General features: G+C 46.9%; 1 protein-coding gene across 1 annotated transcript in view; it reads left to right on the forward strand.

Moving 5' to 3' along the window:
* PTCHD1 (patched domain containing 1) overlaps window positions 1-22,031 on the forward strand; it is a 138,804-nt gene that overhangs the window by 37,788 nt on the left and 78,985 nt on the right. The window contains exon 2 of the mRNA XM_029603248.1: window positions 13,041-13,701. Within this exon, the coding sequence (XP_029459108.1) occupies window positions 13,041-13,701 (661 nt within the window). The remainder of the gene's footprint in view (window positions 1-13,040; window positions 13,702-22,031) is intronic.

Raw genomic sequence — 22,031 nt, forward strand, 5'->3', positions numbered from 1 at the left:
CCTTGTCTAATAATAAATGAGCACCGCGACACCATTTCCACTGCAGGGGGCTTCCAACCTGACAGCCTGCATGATTTGCAAATACATGGCCTAGTTGAAATTTGCCCCCACGGTGATAAAATGAACACTTCAAAAGTGATGTACAGGGTCTCTCTTTGGGTTGTCTAAAATATAGCCCTCCCTAAGTGCAGCTAAAAGTGCCCACGGCTCTCCACATTAAAAGAAGGCCTTCCTGGGAGTTTAGGCCAAGGGGGAGTAAAATAACACACACAGAGCCCAACTTTCAAACCTATTTGCACGCTAAAGAGGATGTGCAGAATTTAATGCTGCACAGCTTATGAAATACCGCATATTTCTGCATATACTACACATTACTCTTGATCTGAGAAGCGATATGTGTCATTATGTACAAATATTTCCAATGCAAGAAAACTCAGACTTTCTCTAACCATTTGATAAACATACGTGCATATATTTAATGCATTGTGACGGTGTGCAAATAAACATCCCGAATTAAATGCAGAGGCATGTATTTTATATGGTATGAGCATATACCGTTCTGAAAATACTTACGTGCACCAGTACGTGGAATCATCAGCTGGCTGCCGGCGCACCATCCCCCGGCACGGCGGATGTTCCAGAGGCCTCGGTCCCAGCCCCGGGGCTTGTGCGCACCGCCGAGCCTATGCAAGATAGGCTCGGTGGGCGCAGGGGCAGCTTGGGGCAGCTTTTCGGGGGTTACGCGTATATGTTACGCACGTAACCCTTTGAAAATCTGCTCCATACTGTATATACGCGTGCATGCTACTTATGCGCGTGCATGCTGCTTTTGCATGCACAATCCCTTGGAAATTCATACCATACTTTGCATTTTCAAATCTATTTGTGTTATTTTCCATGGGGAAAAAAAAAAAAAAAGTACCCACCCAAGAGCAGGTGCAAGTGACTGCAGGTACTTTGTACCAGGAGCAGATTTTAAAGTTTAGTTTAGTTCGCTAAAATGTCTTTATTGCTGCAGACTTTCTCCTCTGAGAACTGGTGCAAAGCTGGCACAGGTAAAAAAAACATCAATGGACTTTCTCCCAATTTGAACAGTTTGAAAAAAATTGCTCCCTTAAGAACAGACAGATCCTACTCCTAGGGAATACACTGGAGAGGGGGACGTCACATTAAAGTGCATCTTCTCTAAAAGGTATCAGTTGGCAGCTTTTTTTAGGATTCTTTTTTTTATTATTATACAGCCAGACACTGCCCGATAGCCCTTATAAAATAAGCTGTGTAAAATACTGTTTTGAAAAGGCTGTGGCTTTGACAGCTTATCAGCCCTGTGGTGCTCGAGTGGATGACAAGTCACAGCCAGGCCCCCATTCCATTTTTTAACAGGTGATGCAGGAAACCGGAGGCAGAGCGGCTGTCACTGACAGCCAGCACAAAGCCCCGCCTGATATTCACAGGATGCACCAGCCTTTTTGCTGGAAACTTAACAGTTTATCTGAAAATTATGTTTTGGCAGCAAGGGGCTAAACAATAACGTGTGAAAACACTGCCAAAAATTATTTTTTAAAGGGGCACTTTAGAATGGAGTGCCTTTTTAATGAACTTTATGAAGAACCTAGCATTTAAGTACAAAAATCAAACAATACAAATTAAATTAAACTAAAATCAACATGCAATAAATTGCCCAAACCACCATCTCTTTTTTCACAGGAGTAGAGGGAAAAACCAGCCTCCCCCCCCCCCCCCCCCTTCTAATTCTACGCCAAAGAAATCACCCACTTCTCCAAATCACTCACTGGCATCCTTGGACTTTGCTGGTTGCTTCCGAATGGATATTTAATCCTCTTTGGTTTGTCCCTTATTGCTATGTTGTAAACTGCCTTTTCTTGGAGAAGGGCAACATATAAATCTCCTATGAAATGAAAAAAAAAGTGGAATGGCATACGTTTGAGATGCAAAAATACAAGAGAGTAGTGCATGATGGGGCTTTGATATTGATGAGCACCAAAGAAAAGAGAGAGAGAGCAGGTTAATTACATCTGATCACCTCAAGGGTCATAAAACAATGTAGCAAGGCAGTGGCAAGATATTACCAGAACAAAAAAGGAGGTACTAATGTCTATGTACAATTCATTGGTGAGACCTTACCTGGAGTATTGTATCCAACTCTGGAGGCCTTATCATGAAAAAGATATAAAGAGAACAGAGGCAGTCAAGAAAAGGGCTACAAAACTTTTTCAGGGCCTGGCCCAAATGCTCTATTGAATGAAGGGTAAGGGCCCTAAGATGGTAACCTTGAAAGTGATGCGTGGGCGCGTGTTGGCGTGTGTTCATTAGCGCACGCCCAGGGACGTGGCGATTTTATAACTTGCGCGCATATTGATTTATAAATGTTGAGAGTACGTGATATGTTCGAAAATAAACCTGAGCGTGCGCACATGTGCCCCTAATTTTAAATTGGCACGTGCCTAGGTACGTAAACACCATTTCTACCACGTAAGTCAGGGTGTTTTAAAACTGGTATGCATCATCCACGCCATGAGCAATTTCACCATTTGTTCACCAGTTCACCCAGTTAAGAGCTAGGCCCTCTAAACCCCCGTGGTTTAATAGCCTGCACTCTCCTCAGTTACCACAGACTCTTTAAACCACTCCAAAGTGGCTTTTTTTGGATTTTTGTTTTACATTTTACACCTCCACCATAGCAGAAGTAAACTTACGTGGCAGCGGACCTGGGCGCGCACCAGGGCATGGAAATATTTTACGCGCATATCTCTTGGCCATGCCCCAAAATGTCCATGCCCCGCCTAGACCATGCCCACACCATGCCTCTTTTTGAAATTGAGGGAGATGTGCGGGCAGCGGGGATACGTGCACATCTGGGCGGCTTTTAAAACTTGGTGGGCATTTGCGAGCCCGACTTGTGTGCACATCTCCCGATTTTGGTGCATGCCAGGCTTTTAAAATTCACCTTTAGGTTTACCTGAGAGAAAAAGAGTTGAACAGAGGATAAGACTGGGGCATAGCATAAGAAAATAATTCTTCCCAGAAAGGGTGGTGGTGGTGGATAAATAAATACAACAGTTTCCCAACTAAAGTGATGGAGACAAAATTAGTATTAGAATTAAAGAAAGCCTGGAATAAGCATCACCTTAGTTTTGAAGAAGCTAAGATAAAGCCAGAGGTCTGGTGGACACGGCAGTGTTGCAGCAGGAATGAAAATGGAGAAATTGGATTGCTCCTGTTTCAGGTCCCTGGTGAGCCCTCACTTGGAATACTGTGTACAGTTCTGGAGACCGCACCTTCAAAAGGATATAAACAGGATGGAGTCAGTCCAGAAGGTGGCTACTAAAATATAATATACCTGTTGTAAGTGATTTTACCTCAGAAGACTGTATGTTTTCATGTAAAATCTGTTTTTATAGATGCATAGGCCTTGATATTCAAAAATATCCGTCTATGTAAACTTATATTCAGTAGCCGGGCTATTCTGCTGAATATCCATGTACAAAATCGCTACTTGTCGGGATAAGTCTTATCTGGCTAAGTTATACCTGCTTATCCCATTAACTTAACCGGATAAGTCCAAATATCGACCGGATAAGTAGCGCCACCCCGTTACACCCATTGACTGCCCCTGAGTTATCTGGCTATCCATTTAACCAGATATGTGACTTCTTGGGCTAAATGGCGACCACTGAACATAGCCGGATATTCACTGGCCACCACTTAGCTGGATAAGTTCTACTTATCCAGCTAAGTAGCTTTTGAATATTGGGTTCATGATTTTTAATTGCGTGTGGGGAGGGCCGGGGGGGGTGGGCGGATGCAAGACTGTAAGATTCATCTAGGTGGCTAATACCCTTGCTCTGGCCTGGAGAGAGAGAGTGTTTCACACACAATTCACCCATCTCCCACTTCCCTGGGGGCAAATGTTGGGGAAGTGTGGGAGTCAGGTAGGAGTATGACAAGGTTACCAGCTTCCTAGACATTTCATGAGCACTCTTATCTGCTGCTCCTCTGGGAATCCTGACACTGCCTCCTCCCTTCCCCAGGATTTCATATCGCCCAAAGGGCTAGGCTCCAAGGGGGTACCCTCTCCCTTCCTTCTCATTGATTTGACCTGTGCCACATTTTCTTTGGGGGGGAGGGGGGAGCAGCGCCACCTTTTCCTTGCCTCGGGAAGATTTCCCTGAGCCCCTCCCTGTCAGCAGGGATACTACAACTGAGAGGTTATTACATTTTCAATCACCTCTGATTTTATCAGAGAAAATGTTGCCATATAATATCCCTTTTTTATTCTTTTAAATCTGCAGCTAATGTGTTCTGTATCAAGTTGTGAGTTTTAAAAAAGGGGTAGGGCCCAATGACTCAGTGACCACGCGAGAGATTTCTGAGTTCAGTTGCAGAGCATGGCTTCTACTCCTTAGACCAGCGGCAGCTCAGGATGTCGGGAAGCTGCAGAGCCAGTGCTTGCAGCCCGGGAGGGTGGGGGAGGGGATCCCAGTCATCACATGACATGGTCCTTACTGGTCAGATTCAGGAGTCATGGTTTGTAGCTCCTGCTCAAGAACTGTGACTGCGTTAGCTGAGTTACAATAGGAGGGTACTTAGATTTATTGAAGGTGTATTGCATTCAGGTATTTGACCTTACATTTGCTGTACATCCAAAATAATAAAAGGATATCTAAAAAAATGTGGGGAGAGGAAACTCCTGGTAGTTGATAATGAAAGCTCATGGTGCCATGCCGCCCACAAATGACCAATTCTGATAAGAGCTGGAATTGCAAAGAAGCAGAGAGAAAACTTGCATTGTCAGAAGAAAAAAGGTCCCGTAAGACTGGATCCAAATTTAGTAGGCAAACCCTTTCGAAAACTCTGTTACTGGAAAGTGGGAAAGGATGACTCATGCCTACCTTTCCTTTCCATTCTACTTTTACATTTGTAGGAGACTTACAGCATTATCTCTCCGATAGTCCTCCTCTGCTCTTTGGTGGCTGGTATCGCACAGTAACTTTGGTATGTTGGTACTGGTGGTTGGCACTGCCTTCTAGAGAATTAGAACATAAGAACATAAGACATTGCCATGCTGGGTCAGACCAAGGGTCCATCAAGCCCAGCATCCTGTTTCCAACAGAGGCCAAACCAGGCCACAAGAACCTGGCAATCACCCAAACACTAAGAAGATCCCATGCTACTGATGCAAGCAGTGGCTATTCCCTAAGTAAACTTGATTAATAGCAGTTAATGGACTTCTCCTTCAAGAACTTATCCAAACCTTTTTTAAACCCAGCTACACTAACTGCACTAACCACATCTTCTGGCAACAAATTCCAGAGCTTTATTGCGCGTTGAGTGAAAAAGAATTTTCTCCGATTAGTCTTAAATGTGCTACTTGCTAACTTCATGGAATGCCCCCTAGTCCTTCTATTATTCGAAAGTGTAAATAACCGAGTCACATCTACTCGTTCAAGACCTTTCATGATCTTAAAGATCTCTATCATATCCCCCCTCAGCCATCTCTTCTCCAAGCTGAACAGCCCTAACCTTTTCAGCCTTTCCTCATAGGGGAAATTGTCTTTAAAATATTCTGGATATGATAAATGCAAAATTGGGCGGCCCCAGGCCCCATGCACGGACGTCATGGGAAACCTGGTGCCGCGCTCAGAGCCCGGTTGGGGGGGGTGGGGGGAAGCACGACCAGTCCTCTTTCCACGGGAGGTTGTGGTGAACGCCCCTTCCCCGCTGCATCGGTGCTGGACGGCGGTGCGGTGCTCCGACTCGTGTCACAGGCGTGCCAATGTCGCAGCAATGACATCAGTGTGCTGGCATCGCGGCGCTGTTGAGATGACGGCGGGAGGTTTGGGATGCTCGGGCGGTCCCCAGATACCCGAGGGGGAGTTGCCCAATGACGTGCTGGCCTCTCTCAATGCCCATTGGGGCATTTGAAACAGCGGGGTGGGCCGGGAGGGCGGATGCTATGGCGCGAGGAGGAGAGCCGGGATCATTGGCTTTCCTTGCCCCTTTCGCTCCTGCTCCCCACACCGTGAGGATGTCCATCATTCCCTGCCCAGCTGGTACAATTGGCGATTCTCCCACCAGCGATTAAAGCCTTTCCCGGCAGTGCATTTAACCAATCGGCTAGTCAATTTAACTATTCGGATTGCAGAGGCCTTTTGGCTGATTTTAAATTTAAAAATAAATAATTTTTGGACATGTGCTGCCTGCCCCTGTTAAAATATACCTGCTCCCAGAGGTCATAATCCCACTGCCCAATCTCAGCGGACGTCTCGGCGGGGAAGGACTGCACTAGCAGTCCCCGTGAGAAATTGGGGGGTGTACTGCCCCTGCCTTTCCCCCCCCCCCAAAAAAGGTCAAGAAGCACGCTGGGCGTAGATAGACAAAAAGGGAATTGCTAGTTTTACAGGGCAGGATCTGGAGGGCGCAAAGGCTGCCGGTGGGGTACAGTCAGATTTGGTGGACTCAGTGGGGGGAGCAGGACCGGGGCAAGGCAGCAATAGGAAAGCAGTGTTCCTCAGCAGTCAGCCCTCCTGCCGGCTGAGGGATACCTGTGGATCAAGCACCAACTTTCCCAGGTGGCTCTCCGATAGCAGGAGGCGGGTGGCACCCACCTGGGGGAGCTCAGCCAGGGAACCTCCCCATCACCCCTTACTTTATGCCTCCCAGACAGCCTCCTTTTTGGAGACTTGCTTAGGTTTGCCCTCGGGATGGCAAGCATGGGCAGGTCTGAGTGTGCCTGGTTTCTTCACAAGAACCCTTATGCATGGTGGCTTGCACTTCGGAGACAGTGCCACGCATGAACTATGGCCTGCCATGCAAACCCAATGGGCACAGCCATCAGCTGTGGGTCCATGGCCTCCAACCCTGTCCCTGTAAGAGATATGCATGCTACCGCCCAGACAGCTGGAGACAAGCTGTTTGCCATCGACTCTGCAAAACTCAGCGCACCCAAGCCCAACTCGGCGGCACCCAAGCCCGGGTGATACACTGTCGGGGGCCAAAGAGGTTCAGCCATGGGGAGCATCAGCTGGCAGAGAAGGCGATGTGCCTGCAGAGACGGTCATGGTCACAACAGCAGACTCATCAGGAGGGGCCCAGTCGTCAGTACATGAGTCTAATGTGAATCCGGGCACTAAGGAAGGGGAGGGGTCCCAGGATACCGGAAGGGTGAAGGAACAGGGGTACAAGCAGACACAAAGGCAGAAGGCATTCTAGGAGCTCTGATTCTTCTGGCAGCCGTAGCTCTTCATCCGTATCATCCTCTGCTTCATGGGGCTTTTCAGTGGCACAGGGCTCATGTAGCTCCATGACAGCGGGCTCCAGTTTTCCAGCCCGCTGTCATGGAGCTACACTATCATGGAGCTACACTGTCATGGAGCTCTACTAAACAGCTGTGGCAAAGAGTCCCTTGTTCTCTGCTTTGGGACATAGGCTTAGGCAATATGTAGACATTTTTAGTCTACTGGAGAGTCGGAGGAAGGGGGCAGCTCCCAGAAATGACATAAGTGGCATGAGCCATCAGTTGGAGGGAAAAGAGTCACTAGGAATATTAACAACAGGGTCCTCTCTTTGCTCATCTAGCATCAATAGTTAGTCGAGCTGATCCCTCGCAGCACATGGCCATGTGGTTGTACCTGGACACTATTGTCAGTGCTCAACTATGATGAGCAATTCAGAGAGCGAATGACAGATGCTCCAGCCATGGCTTGGGGTTCACATGATGTTGAAGTATGGCTCACTAACATGACCGAAAAAATCACTGAGGGGGTAATTTTGTGTCCTTGGCAACGCCCAAGGGTGGGCAGGAAATAGTACATCGGAGGCATGCAGGCGGTACAACAAAGGAGGCTGCTCCACACAGGACTGGAAGTACAAGCATTTTTGAACCACCTGTGCTGCAGCCACCCCATCAGCAGATGCCCCAGAAAGGCTCAGAGTGAAAGGGGAAAATGATGTTTTATATAGAGCCCCTACTCCAGTGCTGTGGTTCTTGATGGAAAGGAGTTTAAACTTTTATCCAGACCATCAGGCTGCCAAGACACTGAGTGAAGACTTCAAGGAGGGTTTTAGAATACCATACCTTGACCCCTCCGTCACCTCTACTTACAAGAACATGTCTTCTGCATCTAGGCTGGCTCATGTGGTAAGGGAAAAGTTGGCAGCCGAGTTAAAGTTAGGCAGGATAGTGGGTCCGTTCCCACTCCCACCGTTCCTGAATCTGAGGCTTTCTCCCTTGGCAGTAGTCCCCAAGAAAGAGTCAGGTAAATTCCAATTAATTTGCAACTTATCTTACCCAGGTAGCAGATCCATCAATGACTTCATCATACAAGAGTCATGTTCGGTGCAGTATGTGTCGTTCGATGTGGTGATAGACCTCCTCAGACAATGCGGTGAGGGTGCCGTTATGGCAAAGGCAGATATAGAGTCCACCTTTCGGCCCCTCTCAGTGCATCCAGACAGCTTCTACTTGGTAGGTTTTTCGTTCAGTGGTGCCTTTTGCTTCGATAAGTGCATGCCGATTGGTTGCTCTATCTCAAGTACTTACTTTGAGAACTTTAGCAGCTTTCTGCACTGGGAGCTGTCTCACAGCATAAGTCTGTAGAGCATAGTGCACTATCTCGATGACTTCCTCTTTGTCAGCCCTCATGGTTCAGGAGTGTACACCATGCTTTTCAACAGCTTTCAGAGCCTTGCGTGCACTGATGGGGTACCACTGGCTACCGACAACGGGAGCTGCCAACCACGCTCTTCACATTTCTCGGCATCGAGCTAGACTCCACCCCCATGGTGTCCAGGCTCCCAGTTGACAAAGTCCAGAAGCTATCCTCGCTGGTGCGCTCAACGTACTTCAGTCCCAAGATCACCTTTGCAGCCCCGCAATCCCTTATCAGGTCCCTAGCATTTGCATGAAAGGTTGTCCCCATGGGCCTAGCATTTTTACACAGTCTGATTCTGGCGTCCACATTAATCAAGCAGAGACATCACAGGTTGAGGGTCACACACTTGATGTGGGAGGATTTGAGGATTTGGGAGCGGTTTTGGACCAATTTTAATGGTACAGTAGTATGGCTTCCCCCTCCCTCCCGATATCCGGCGCAGACCTTCAACTGTTTTCAAATGCTTCAGGGGGCATGGGGTTTGGTTTGTATTGCCAAGGGGCATGGTGTGCGAAGATGTAGCTGATGGAATGGACCCAGTCTGGTGTCACGTCCAACATCGTCTTCCTGGAACTTTTTCCGATTGTGGCATTGCACATTTGAGGTGATCGCCTGGCAAATAGACAGGTGGTGTTTTGGTGTGACAACTTGGCTGTGGTTCAGATCATCAACCACCAATCTATGAAATGTGCCTCAATATACGAATTACTCAGGAAAATGGTCCTAAGGTGTTTGCAGTTAAATATGGTGGCACGAGCATAGCACATTCCCACTATATGTAATAAGATTGCTGACTGTCTCTCTCGTTCTAAGTGGGAAGAGTTCTGGAGGCTGGTGCCCAATGCAAAGAGGGACAGATCACCAGTGCCAAAACACCGATCGACAACAAGGCCCATGTTGTCAATCCAGATAGTTAACTATGTGGTTCAGGCTTGGCAAGCTGGAGCTTCAAGGGGTTTGGTGCAGGCAAACTTGGCAGGCTATTCCTTCTTTGTGAGAGCGCAGAATTGACTCAACCCAGTTAAGATAAGATACAGGATACAATAAGATACAGGATTGAATACAAAGTCCTATCCATCCTACATAAAATTATATATGAAGAACAAGAAAATTGGCTAAGCTCCTACATACAACTACATACCCCAAGCAGAATCCTTAGATCAGCAAATAAGGGACTCCTAAAAACACCACCAATGCACTCAAATCAACTCACCTCAACCCAAAAAGGAGCAATCTCCCTTGGTAGCCCAAAACTTTGGAACTCCCTACCAACTAAGCTCAGAACTCAAGAAAACCTAAAAACCTTCAAAAAGGAGTTAAAAACATGGTTGTTTAACAAAGCATACCAACTCACCCAATGAACAACACAATATCATCGCCCTCCAATCCAACCTCATGAATAAATAAATGAAATTCATCACATCTAGGTTTTCATAAATAAGAAATGAAACAAAAAAACTGAACCAAATCCTTACACATGTTATCCCCTATGCTTAATAACAGTTTGTACTTTGCATCCCTTGTTTAACCCCCCTTATCCCTGTAACCTTATTTTGTAAACCGTTATGATGGCGTTATTTTGAAGCTTCCAAATGACGGTATATAAAACGCATTAAATAAATAAATAAATAAAAAATAAATAAATAAGTACTTCGCCATCAAGAAGGTCATCACGGGCTGGGCCAGGTCCAAGCCTACAGCCCCTGATGAGTGAAGACCGATCATACACAATCACTTGCTTTTGCTTTGGCACGCCCTATCAGCAGTAGTAGCGAGTGAGTATGAACTTACTCTGCTCCAATCTGCCTTAACCTTGGCTTTCTTCGGAGAGCTAAGAGTCAGCGAGTTAGTGGCCACAGCCAGCTGTAGCCACGACAGCTTCAGCTTGAATGCTTCAGAGACCTCGCTGGATGGCAGGAGGCTCCAGATCAGAAGGTCCAAAATGGATCAGACAGTTTGAGGTGCAGTGGTCACACTGACTGTGGTGGAGGGGCTGCCCATTTGCCCAGTGGTGAATGTTGTACACTTTGCCACCATCAGGTCAAAAGGATTGGCACAATTCCTAGTACATGCTGATTCATGGCCACAGAGCAAGTTCCAATCGAGTGCCATCCTCAAGCAAGCTCTGGAAATGGCTGGCTTACAAGTGGAGCAATTCTGTACTCATTTGTTTAGGACAGGTGCAGCATTTAGTGCCACCACATCTGGTTTCCCGGCTGCAGCAATCCAGCGATTAGGCAGGTGGAGATCCCTGGCTTATGTGTCCTATATTAGGCAGGCCAGTGGTGCCCCAAAATTGAGCTCATCCCAATAAAACCGCTAAAGAGGCCCCCACCCCACCCAACTTCCCCCTCCCATCCCCCCCCCCCCCCCCCCCCATTCTACAGGAGCATGACAGTTAGTCCATGTAATTGGTTAATTAATATTGTATTGCCATATCATTTCAAGTCTTCCCTGGCGACAAAGGATGGTGTGGATCGCAGGATATTGTTTTGTGTTCTGGGCAGAGCACTGCGTGAAAGGAAGGGCATTGGGGCCACATTTGGGTTTGGCACCAAATGACGTGAAGGTGTGTTGGCTTGGCAGGGACCAGCACATCCCACTCCTGAAACGACTGCTAGCCAGATCGTTCCCACCTGAGGTACTCTTAATACACCCAGGGGATCTTCCCAGCCAGCACCTAATAATATCAAGATTGACATAGCCTTCATTTCAGCATTAATGCTAGGCACGAAGGTTGTGTGGTGGAGGTTCCAGCATGAGTGACTTTGGAGGCGTTGGATGGGAAAGCTGAATAAGCAAGTTGGCAATTTTGTGCATCATAAGGGAGGCCAGTCCACCATATCAGACATGAGTGGATGTATGTGGAATGTGAAGACATGTTCCGGAAAGAGGAGGTGCATCTGTCCGACATGGCTCAGGATTTATTCTGCATTGAGACTGGGCTATCCATCGTGCAATATTCCATCAATAATAGGGCTGCAGCTGTATGGGGAGGGTCCCAGAGAAGCCGTCGGCTAACCAAGCCCTTTGGCGTGTAAAGGAGGGGTTTGTTGTTTTAGGGAGGCAATCCACGTTATCACCAGTATGCTGTACCTAGACGCTAGAGACTGTTTGCCATCAGGGCCACCTGGCCCTGGTTTGATGGTAGACTGGATGTCCCCTTCATGTGGGTTGTCACCTTCCTTGGGAGTGGCAGGCTGACCGGAGCACCCACGGGGAGCGAGTGCCTCTCACGAGGACGAGCTTTGCATGGCAGCGGCGAGCCCCGGAGTCCAGAGGTGATGCACTGCCCACCAATTGCTAGTGCGCCTGATGCTTAGTAAGTTATTGTTATGGCTCTTTACTGTAACCTGTATGTGCATAAATAAAAGCTGCAGACCTATTTATCACCAAATTCTTGTCGGCTAAGTTGATGCATTGCTTCTGTGTCCAGCGTGGATTCTCTTCCCCCCAACCACCCTTTGCAATGAATTGTTCAGGCTGCCCAGGTTATTGGGCGGCCCAGGGCCCTTTGCACGGATGCCGTGGGTAACCTGGCACCAGGCTCAGAGCCCAGATGGAGGGGAAGCATGACCTGTCCTCTTCTTACTGTGGGAGGTTGGGGTAAGTGCCCCTTCCCCACTGCGTCGGCGCTGGACAGCAACGCAGCATGCTGACAAGTATCATGGGCGCACCGACGTTGCAACGATGACAGGGTGCTGGCCTATTTATCACCATAGATACATATATAGACACATGGAAATGAAGGCAGAAAATGACCAAACGGTCCATCCAGTCTGCCAAACAGTTCTCGTCGGCTCAGTTTATGCACTGCTTCTGCGCCGGGCATGGATTTTCCTCCCCAACCCCCCTTTGCGACAAATTGTCTCGGCTGCCCAGGTTATAACTGGTAACATGTCTTTCCATAGTAGGTAATGTGTTTGGCCTGACATTAAGTAATGTAGAATATTCTTTGCAGTTGTTTTTTCTTGATGCCAACGATCTAGATGCAAAGCTGTTAAGCAGCATGTCAGAGTTCACTTGAGATGCTTTTGATGAAGCATCATATTGAACTGCATTCTTGCATGAAAAAAACTGATAACATGTTAAGCCCATGTAGAACTAATATAATTATGTTAAAATAATCTATGATTTGCTGTTCCCTGCTGTTTTTGAAAACAATATTGCAATGGTCAGCCTTCAGCCCACCCCTCCCATTTCCTTTAACGCCTAGATAGATGACTGATAAAACTTGAGTAGACAGAGATTATTTTTGTCAGGTCTTTCATGATAACAGAAATGTACTGACTTGTCCAGTGTCAGTAAAGAGCCTGGAAATGTCTCATGAATGTCTGTGATTTTTTTCTTCTTTTTCCCTTGTAGTTGCACTCTGCTGTGACCAGGATCCAAGTACAAAGGCCTGGTTTCAATTACACTTTTGCCCATATCTGCATTTTGAATAATGATAAGACTTGTGTGGTGGATGATATAGTGCACATTCTGGAGGAATTAAAGACGGCGCGCTCCTTAAATCGAACAAATTTTATAATCACATATCCAATCACACAGCTAAAGGATGGCAGGGAAGTATACAATGGCCACCAGCTTGGCGGTGTCACCGTCCACAGCAAAGACCGGGTCAAGTCTGCGGAAGCCCTTCAGATCACCTACTACCTTCATGCCATCAACTCCCTGAATGATTTGGTGGCAGAAAAGTGGGAATCCATTTTCTGTGAGACAGTGGAACGTTTCCAAAGATTGAACAAGGACGTCAAAATGTACTCCTTTACGTCTGCTTCGCTAGGGGAGGATTTTCAGAAGACCAGCAGAGTGTCTGAACGATACCTGATCATGAGCCTGGTCCTCGTAGTTACGCTGGCCGTACTCTGCTGTTCCATGCAGGACTGTGTCCGCAGCAAGCCCTGGCTCGGCATCCTTGGATTGGCAACCGTGAGCCTGGCCACCCTGACGGCAGCTGGAATCGTCAACCTGACAGGAGGAAAATACAACTCCACCTTCCTGGGAATTCCTTTTATGATGCTAGGTAACAATCTGATTTTTTTTATTTACTTGTTTGTTTATTTAAATCTATTTAGTGGATTACTTAAATAGCAAAGGGAAGCAAATTGGCACTCAGACAGGCCTTAAATGAGTGCCAATATTCATTTGCCACATTTTTTTTTAAATTTATCAAATTGCAAACTCATGTTATTCATCACAAGGCAGTATCTGTAACATACTTATTTATAGCAGTAACTACTAAGGTGTGCAACTCATATTGCAATTTAGTAGTATTTTTAAACCAAACTGCTGCTCAGTCAGGTATCTATTACACAAGACACTGATGAAGGCATCACATTTTTGTTAAGAGATGTTGATATTCTATCAGGCCTCTCACAGCAGCCTGAACTTACAAGCTGTAAACTGAAAAGCAGATTGCTAATACAAACAAAAAAATACACTTTGAAATGTCTGTATGCCAATGCCAGAAGTCTAAGCAGTAAGATGGGAGAGTTAGAGTGTATAGCAGTGAATGATGAGATTGACATAATTGGCATCTCAGAGACCTAGTAGAAGGAGGATAACCAATTGTACAGTGCTATACTAGGGTACAAATTATATTGTATTGAGCGGGATGATCAACTTGGTGGAGGGGGGCTGTGTTTTATGTCTGGGAGGGTATAGAGTCCAACAAAATAAAGATCATACAAGAGACTAAATGCATAGTAGAATCTTTATGGGTAGAAATCCCATATGTGTTGGATAAGAGTATAGTGATAGGAGTATACCACCATCCACCTGGCCAAAATGATGAGACAGGCGATGAAATGCTAAGAGAAATCAGAGAAGCTAACTAATTTGGCAATGCAGTAATGGATATTTTAATTACTCCAATATTGACTGGGTAAATGTAACATCAGAACCGACTAGAGAGGTAAAGTTCCTGGCTGGAATAAATGACTGCTTCATGGAGCAATTGGTTCAGAAACCGACAAGAGAGAGAGCTATTTTAGATCTAATTCTTAGTGCAATGCAAGATTTGGTGGAAGAGGTAATGGTGGTGGGGCCATTTGGCAATAGTGATCATAACATGATCAAATTTGAACTAATGACTGGAAGGGGGACAATATGTAAGTCTACAGCTCTAACCCTAAACTTTCAAAAGGGAAACTTTTTGAAAATGAGGAAAATAGACAAAAACTGAAAACTACAGGTGCAAAAGTTAATAGTGTAAAAAAAGACGTGGACATAGTTTAAAAATACAATCTTAGAAGTGTAGTCCAGATGTATTCCATGCATTAAGAAAGGTGGTAAAAAAGCGAGGGGAAAGAGGTTATTTTAGCCAAAAAAATGTCCTTCAAAAACTGGAAGAAGAATGCATCTGAAGATAACAGGAAAAAGCATAAGCATAGTTAAGTTAATGTAAAATATTGATAATACAGGCTAAGGGAGAATTTGAAATAAAATTGGCCGTAGATGCAAAAACTCATAATAAAAACTTTAAAAAATATATCTGAAGCAGGAAAACTGCAAGGAGTTGGTTGGACCATTAGCTGATCAAGGGGTTAAAGGGGCTTTTAGGGACGATAAGGCAATCATGGAATGACTAAATTAATTCTTTCCTTCTATGTTTACTAATGAGGATGTTAGGGAGATACTGGTGCTGGAGTCGGTTTTCAAGGGTCATGATTTGGATAAACTGAACCAAATCACGGTGAACCTGGAAAATGTAGTAGGTCAGAGTGACAAACTAAAGAGTAGCAAATCACCTGGACCAGATAGTATACACACCAGGGTTCTGAAACAACTCAAAAATGAAATGTCAGACCTATTACTAGTAATTTGTAAACTATCATTAAAATTGTTCATTGTACCTGAAGACTGGAGGGTGGCCAATGCAACCCTAATATTTAAAAATGTCTCCAGGGGTGATCTGGGAAAGTATAGACCAGTGAGCCTGACTTCAGTGCTGGGAAAAATAGTGGAAACTATTCTAAAAAACAAAATCACTGAACATATAGAAAGACACAGTTTACTGGAACACAGCCAGCATGGATTTACCCAAGGGAAGTCTTGCCTCACAAATCTGCTACTTTTTTTTTGAAGGGGTTAATAAACATGTGGATAAAGGTGAACCAGTAGATGTAGTATATTTGGATTTTCAGAAGGTGTTTGACAAAGTCTTTCATGAGAGGCTTCTGAAAAAACTAAAATATCATGGCAATGTCCTTTTGTGGATTGCAAACTGGTTAAAAGACAGGAAACAGAGAGTTGGATTAAATGGTCATTTTTCTCAGTGGAGTGCCTCAGGGATCTCTGCTTGGACCAGTGCTATTCAATATATTTGTAATTGACCTGGAAAGGGAAACAATGTGAGGTGATCAAATCTGCAGATGACACAAAATTATTCAGAGTAGTTAAATTACATGCGGATTGTTATAAATTGCAGGAGGACCTTGGGGATCCAAGTGGCAGATGAAATGTAATGTGGACAAGTGTAAGGTGATGAAAACAGGGAAAAATAACCCATGCTGTAGTTACACAAAGTTAGGTTCCATATTAGGAGTTACCACCCATGGAAAAGATTTAGGTGTCATAGTGGATAATACATTGAAATTGTCAACTCAGGATGCTGAGGTCAAAAAAGCAAACAGAATGTTAGGAATTATTAAGAAGGAAATGATGAATACAAAGGAGAATGTCATAATGCCTCTGAATTGCTCCATGGTGAGACCGCACCTAGGGGTAGATTTTCAGACCGCGCGAATAAGCGTACTTTTGCTGGCGCATCAGGCGCAAGCAAAAGTACGCGGGATTTTAGTAGATACGTGCGTAGCCGCGCAAATCCTAACCCACCCGCCCGGCCCTGTCTAAACCCCCTCCTTACCTTTGTCGGGGGATTTACGCCTCCCAGAGGGAGACGTAAATCCCCGCGCGCCAGCGGGCCGCTAGCGCACCGGGACGCGACTGGGGGCGGGTCCGGAGGGCGCGGCCACGCCCCCGGACCGCCCCGGCCGTAACCACGCCCCCGGACCCGCCCCCAAAACGCTGCCGACACGCCCCCTAAACGCCGCAACGTCCGGGCCCGCCCCCCGACACGCCCCCCTCGGAGACCCCCGGGACTTACGCGAGTCCCGGGGTCTGCGCGCGCCGGTGAGCCTATGTAAAATAGGCTCACCGGCGCGCAGGGCCCTGCTCGCCTAAATCCGCCCGGATTTGGGCGGATTTAGGCGAGCAGGGCTCTTAAAATCCGCCCCCTAGAGTATTGTATGCAATTCTGGTCGTGGCATCTCAAAAACTATATAGTTGCACTAGAACAGATACAGAGAAGAGCAACCAAAATGATAAAAGGGATGAAATGGCTCCTCTATGAGGCAAGGCTAAAGAGGTTAGGACTGTTTAGTTCAGAGAAGAGATGCCTGATGGGAGATATGATAAAGGTCTATAAAATCATGAGAGGACTAGAATGGGTATATATGTCTTGGTTATTTACTCTTACAGAAAATAGAAGGATTGGGGGTGCACTCCATGAAGTTAGCAAGCAGCACATTTAAAGCAAATCAAAGTAAAATGTTTTCACTCAAATCAAAATTAAGCTCTGTAATTTGTTGCCAGGGGATTTGGTTAGTGCAGTTAGTGTAGCTGGGTTTAAAAAAGGTTTGGATAAGTTCCTGGAGAAGAAGTCCATAAATTGCTAGAAGTCAAATTGACTTAGAGGTGAATCTTAAGACCCTCGCACGGGTGCACATGTATGCGTATTTGCAACAAGCGAATATGAACGCAGCAATTTTATAACATATGCGTGTATATGCACTCGTGTTATAAAGTCGGGTATACACACACACGTGAACACAATTTTATATTGATGCGTGCAGCTGCACGCAAATGCCACCTCACACATGTAGGTGGGGGGGAATTTTAGTAGCTACCTTTTTCCCAGTTCTCTTCCAGTTCGCCCCAATAAAGGAGAGGACTTCCTAATCCACCTAGCTAACTTGCCTCCCTTTTACCCTATTACCCCCGACCCTTAAAACCCCGCTTACTAGCCTCTTTCTTTTTCTTACATGACTTACACGTTGTCCAAAGCAGAATAAAGTTACGTGGTAGGGGACCCCAGCACGCGCTTGTGTGCGTAACTATTTACACACAGGCTTCATGATGCAATCCCGGCTGGCCCATGTCTTGCCCATGCCCTCTTGAGACCATACCCACACCCGTCCCTTTTTGTGAAAATTGTTTTATGTGTGTACCGGGAGATACGTGTGTACTTGCACAGTTTTTGAATTCCACACGGTGTGCCCTGGGCCGAGTCACGCACGTATCTCCCAGCTTTGGGTGCATAGGGCTTTTAAAATCGACCAGTCTGGGAATAGCCACTGCTATTACTGGCATTAGTAGCATGAGTTATACGCTGAGGTAGGTCTTTAAAAAGTACGCCGGAGCGTGCAAGGCTGCGCAAAATTGGCAGCCTGCGTGCGCCGAGCCACGCAGCCTGCCTCCGTTCCCTCTGAGGCCGCTCTGAAATCGGAGCGGCCTCGGAGGGAACTTTCCTTCCGTGTCTCCCCACCTTCCCCTCCCTTCCCCTACCTAACCCACCCCCGGCCCTACCTAAATCCCCCCCCCCTACCTTTGTTGGGCAAGTTACGCCTGCTTGAAGCAGGCGTAACTTGCGCGCGCCACTTCGCATCCCCCAGCACAGGCCACAGACTCGGGAGCACCCCCTGACCCCGGACACGCCCCTCCCACCCCTTTTACGAAGCCCCGGGACTTACGTGCGTCCCGAGGCTTTGCGCCGGCGAGCGAGTGCCCTGTACACATAAATCCGGGAGGATTTACGCACGCAGGGCTTTTAAAATCTAGCCCTTAGTGTTTGGGTACTTGCCAGGTTCTTATGGCCTGGATTGGGCACTGTTGGAAACAGGATGCTGGGCTTGATGGACCCTAGGTCTGACCCAGTATGGCAGTTTCTTATGTTCTTATGAAAACTGTCCAAGGAAAAGTTGCATGAAGAGTCATGTTCTTTAATAATCCTTAAAAAAAAATTGGCAATCATCCATTTGTGGATGTCAAGCAGTAAAAGAAATAACTTAATTGTATTTTTCTCATTATTTATTTAGTTGATTTGTAACAAAGTAACAGAGTAATGATGGCAGAAAATGACCAAATGGTCCATCTAGTTTGCCCATAAAGATTCCCATGGTAGCAATTGCCGCTCCGTGCAGGTTACCCCCAACCCTTAAGCTAAGGGTAGTAATATTTACAATCAAAACCAAGCAACTGTCAAGTCCATAACAAAATTACCGCTAGCAACATTTTTATGGACTGAGCAGCCTTCTTGATAATTCAGATAATGCTGCTTAAATGTGCTTTGCTTTTGAACTTGGCCATAGAAGCAGTCTTGTGCTTTTTCCCTAATGTCTGCGTATCAGTACCCTGAACCATAAATGTCAGGGACAAGCGTTGGCTGATTCTGAATCCATTTCTTTTTTCCTGTAGACCTCATGTATCTACACTTTCTGATTTTCATTGAACTGATTTTTATAAACGTTTCTTCAGCTTTATACTTATCTTGTTATATTTTTACAGGCTTTCCCCTTCTCGTATTTGTTCATATTAAAAACATGCTCCTGTGAGCAATGCACATTAAATTCAAGGTAGCTCATTAGGATTATGTGTAGTTTATTCACTCATATAGCATCTTTAATCAAAGCACAATTACAGAACTAAACTTGTAATGAGAAAAGTCAGATTAAACAGCCATGCACAAGTCTACCCGACCTGCAAGACCCCCAACCGGGACGCCAGCCACTCCACCACCCGGCTTCACCTGCGGCCTACCTGAGGCGACCCCCAACGTCCACAACACGACGGCGATGTCATCAACGCGACGGCCGGTGAGCCCTTTAAATCGCTGCCTCCCCGGGTGCCTCTCTCTCTCCACGCCGACCCAACTGCCAAGACGTGCTCCGTGCTGCCAGCGCAGACCCACCGGGGTCTGGAGCCAGCAGCCGGAAACCAGCACCCGCGATCAACCCCGAAGCCTGCAACCAGGCCGGCGACCAAGCTCGAAGCCTACCCGACCTGCAAGACCCCCGACCGGGACACCAGCCACTCCACCACCCAGCTTCACCCGCGGCCTACCTGAGGCGACCCCCGACATCCACAACACGACGGTGACGTCATCAATGTGACGGCCAGTGAGCCCTTTAAATTGCCGCCTCCCCGGGCACTTCTCTCTCTCCATGCCAACCCGACCGCCAAGACCGTGCTCCGCGCTGCTGGCTCAGACCCACCAGGGTCCGGAGCCAGCAGCCGGAAACCAGCGCCCGCGATTGGCCCCCGAAGGAAGGCCTACCTGAGGCCAGAAGCGGCGAAGATGTCACTTCCGCTCCCGATCAACGGACCTCCAGCCCTTTAAATTAAGGCCCTTACCTCCGGTGCCGCGCACCAGGTGTCATGCGCACGAAGGAGCGCAGCCAAAGGGGCCTGCCCCTTGGTGCACCCCTTCGTGTGACCACTGAAGTGCGCTTCTACCCCTACCCTCCCCCCCGCCTCCGTGTCTCCTTGATACCTTCCTGGATGCAAACCCCCCCCCCCCCCCCCCCCCCTCAGCCAGTCCTCCTCTCCCCTCTTTCCACCTCCCCACCCCAAGACCATCAAGCGAAGATGCAAACCTTCCCCATCCCCACCATCAAGCATCTCTATCGCAACCTGAGTAAACCCCCACCTCCCTCCCTATTCCGCCAGAACAAATCCCTAAAACACATCATGACCACCCCCTTCACCCAACTCCTAGGACTCTCACTTCTTTCTATTACACTTTTCAATGCCCAATCCCTTACAAAAAAAACCCACATCCTTGACGCCTACTTACTTGATTCGAAGCCAGACATCTATGCAATTACAGAAACCTGTCTTAAACACACAGGTATACCTTTAACCAACCAATTACCCCTACAGATCTATGACGTATTATCTCTTCCTAGACCAAAAAAAAGAGGAGGCAGCTTACCATTAGCCGCCAAAAAAGAGCTAAGACTGATCCCCCAGACGATCAAGACCATAACCAAACTTGAAATTGGACTATTTAAATCTAACCAACTTCAAATCTGTCTAATCTATTCCCCCCCCCCCCCCCCCCAGGGCTCCTAGAATCTGATGCCTCCCCTCTCATTGAAATCATAGCCAAACACATTGACATAGACTCTCTCGCCATCATATTGGGGGACTTCAACCTACATGTGGATACCACTCCTCTCTCCCCCAACTGCGAAGCTATACTGACTTCCTTCAAGGCCATGGGGTTTACACAAATCGTTAACAGCCCTACCCACAAAGCTGGTCATACCCTTGATCTTATTTTCACAAACTCATGCATCTCCCACACGACTCCCTTCATCTGCACCCCAGTCCCCTGGTCGGACCACTCGTTGATCACCACCAACTTTACAGTCAAAAAAAACCCGCTGCCGCCGCTCCCAAAAACCACCATCCACTTTAGGAAACCCTGCTCCATGGACGACCTCGCATCACACCTCACAGATGAATTACCCACCCTAGACTTCTCGAACACAGACGTGGCCATCTCGTCCTGGTTCAATATTACAAATTTTGAAGCTAATAAAGTTTTCCCACTAACTTCTAAAGAAATACACCCAGACCTTAAGAATAAACAACCCTGGTTCTCGCCCGAACTAAAAAAAACTTATACAAGAGCTCAGACACAAGGAACAAAGATGGCACAAAGACCCCTCCCCAAGCTCACAGTCCACCTACAGATCCACCATGCACAGCTACAGATTCACCATACTCCGGACAAAAAGAGACTACTACACAGAAAAATCCACAATTTCTTCTACGACGCTAAAGCATTGTTCGCCTACGTCTCAGCACTTACCAAATCCACCCCCCCTCCATCCCCAACGACCAGGCCCAAACTAAGTCAAATGAACTGGTGACTTATTTCCAGAAAAAAATCACTAACCTCTTAGCCCCCATCATCTCCTCCAACACCCGCCCCCTCCACCTTACTCCATCCCCATCTACCCAAAGGCCAATTTCGAGTCCTTTGAACTAACCTCATCCCTCGAAATCGAATCCATCCTCAAAAAAATGAAACCCTCATCCCACCCCTCCGACCCCATCCCCTCAAAACTGCTACACACCATTCCCACTTCCATCTCCAAAGCCCTGGCAGGAATTATCAACTACTCCTTGTCCCAAGGAATAGTACCAGACTCGTTAAAACCAGCCTCCCTTAAACCTCTATTGGAGAAACCCAACCTCAACCCAGAAGACCCATTGAACTTCCACCCCATCTCCAATCTGCCATTCATCTCTAAACTCATGGAGACACTAGTCAACACACAACTC

This window comes from Rhinatrema bivittatum, chromosome 5 (assembly GCF_901001135.1).
Source record: "Rhinatrema bivittatum chromosome 5, aRhiBiv1.1, whole genome shotgun sequence".
NCBI lineage: Eukaryota > Metazoa > Chordata > Amphibia > Gymnophiona > Rhinatrematidae > Rhinatrema > Rhinatrema bivittatum.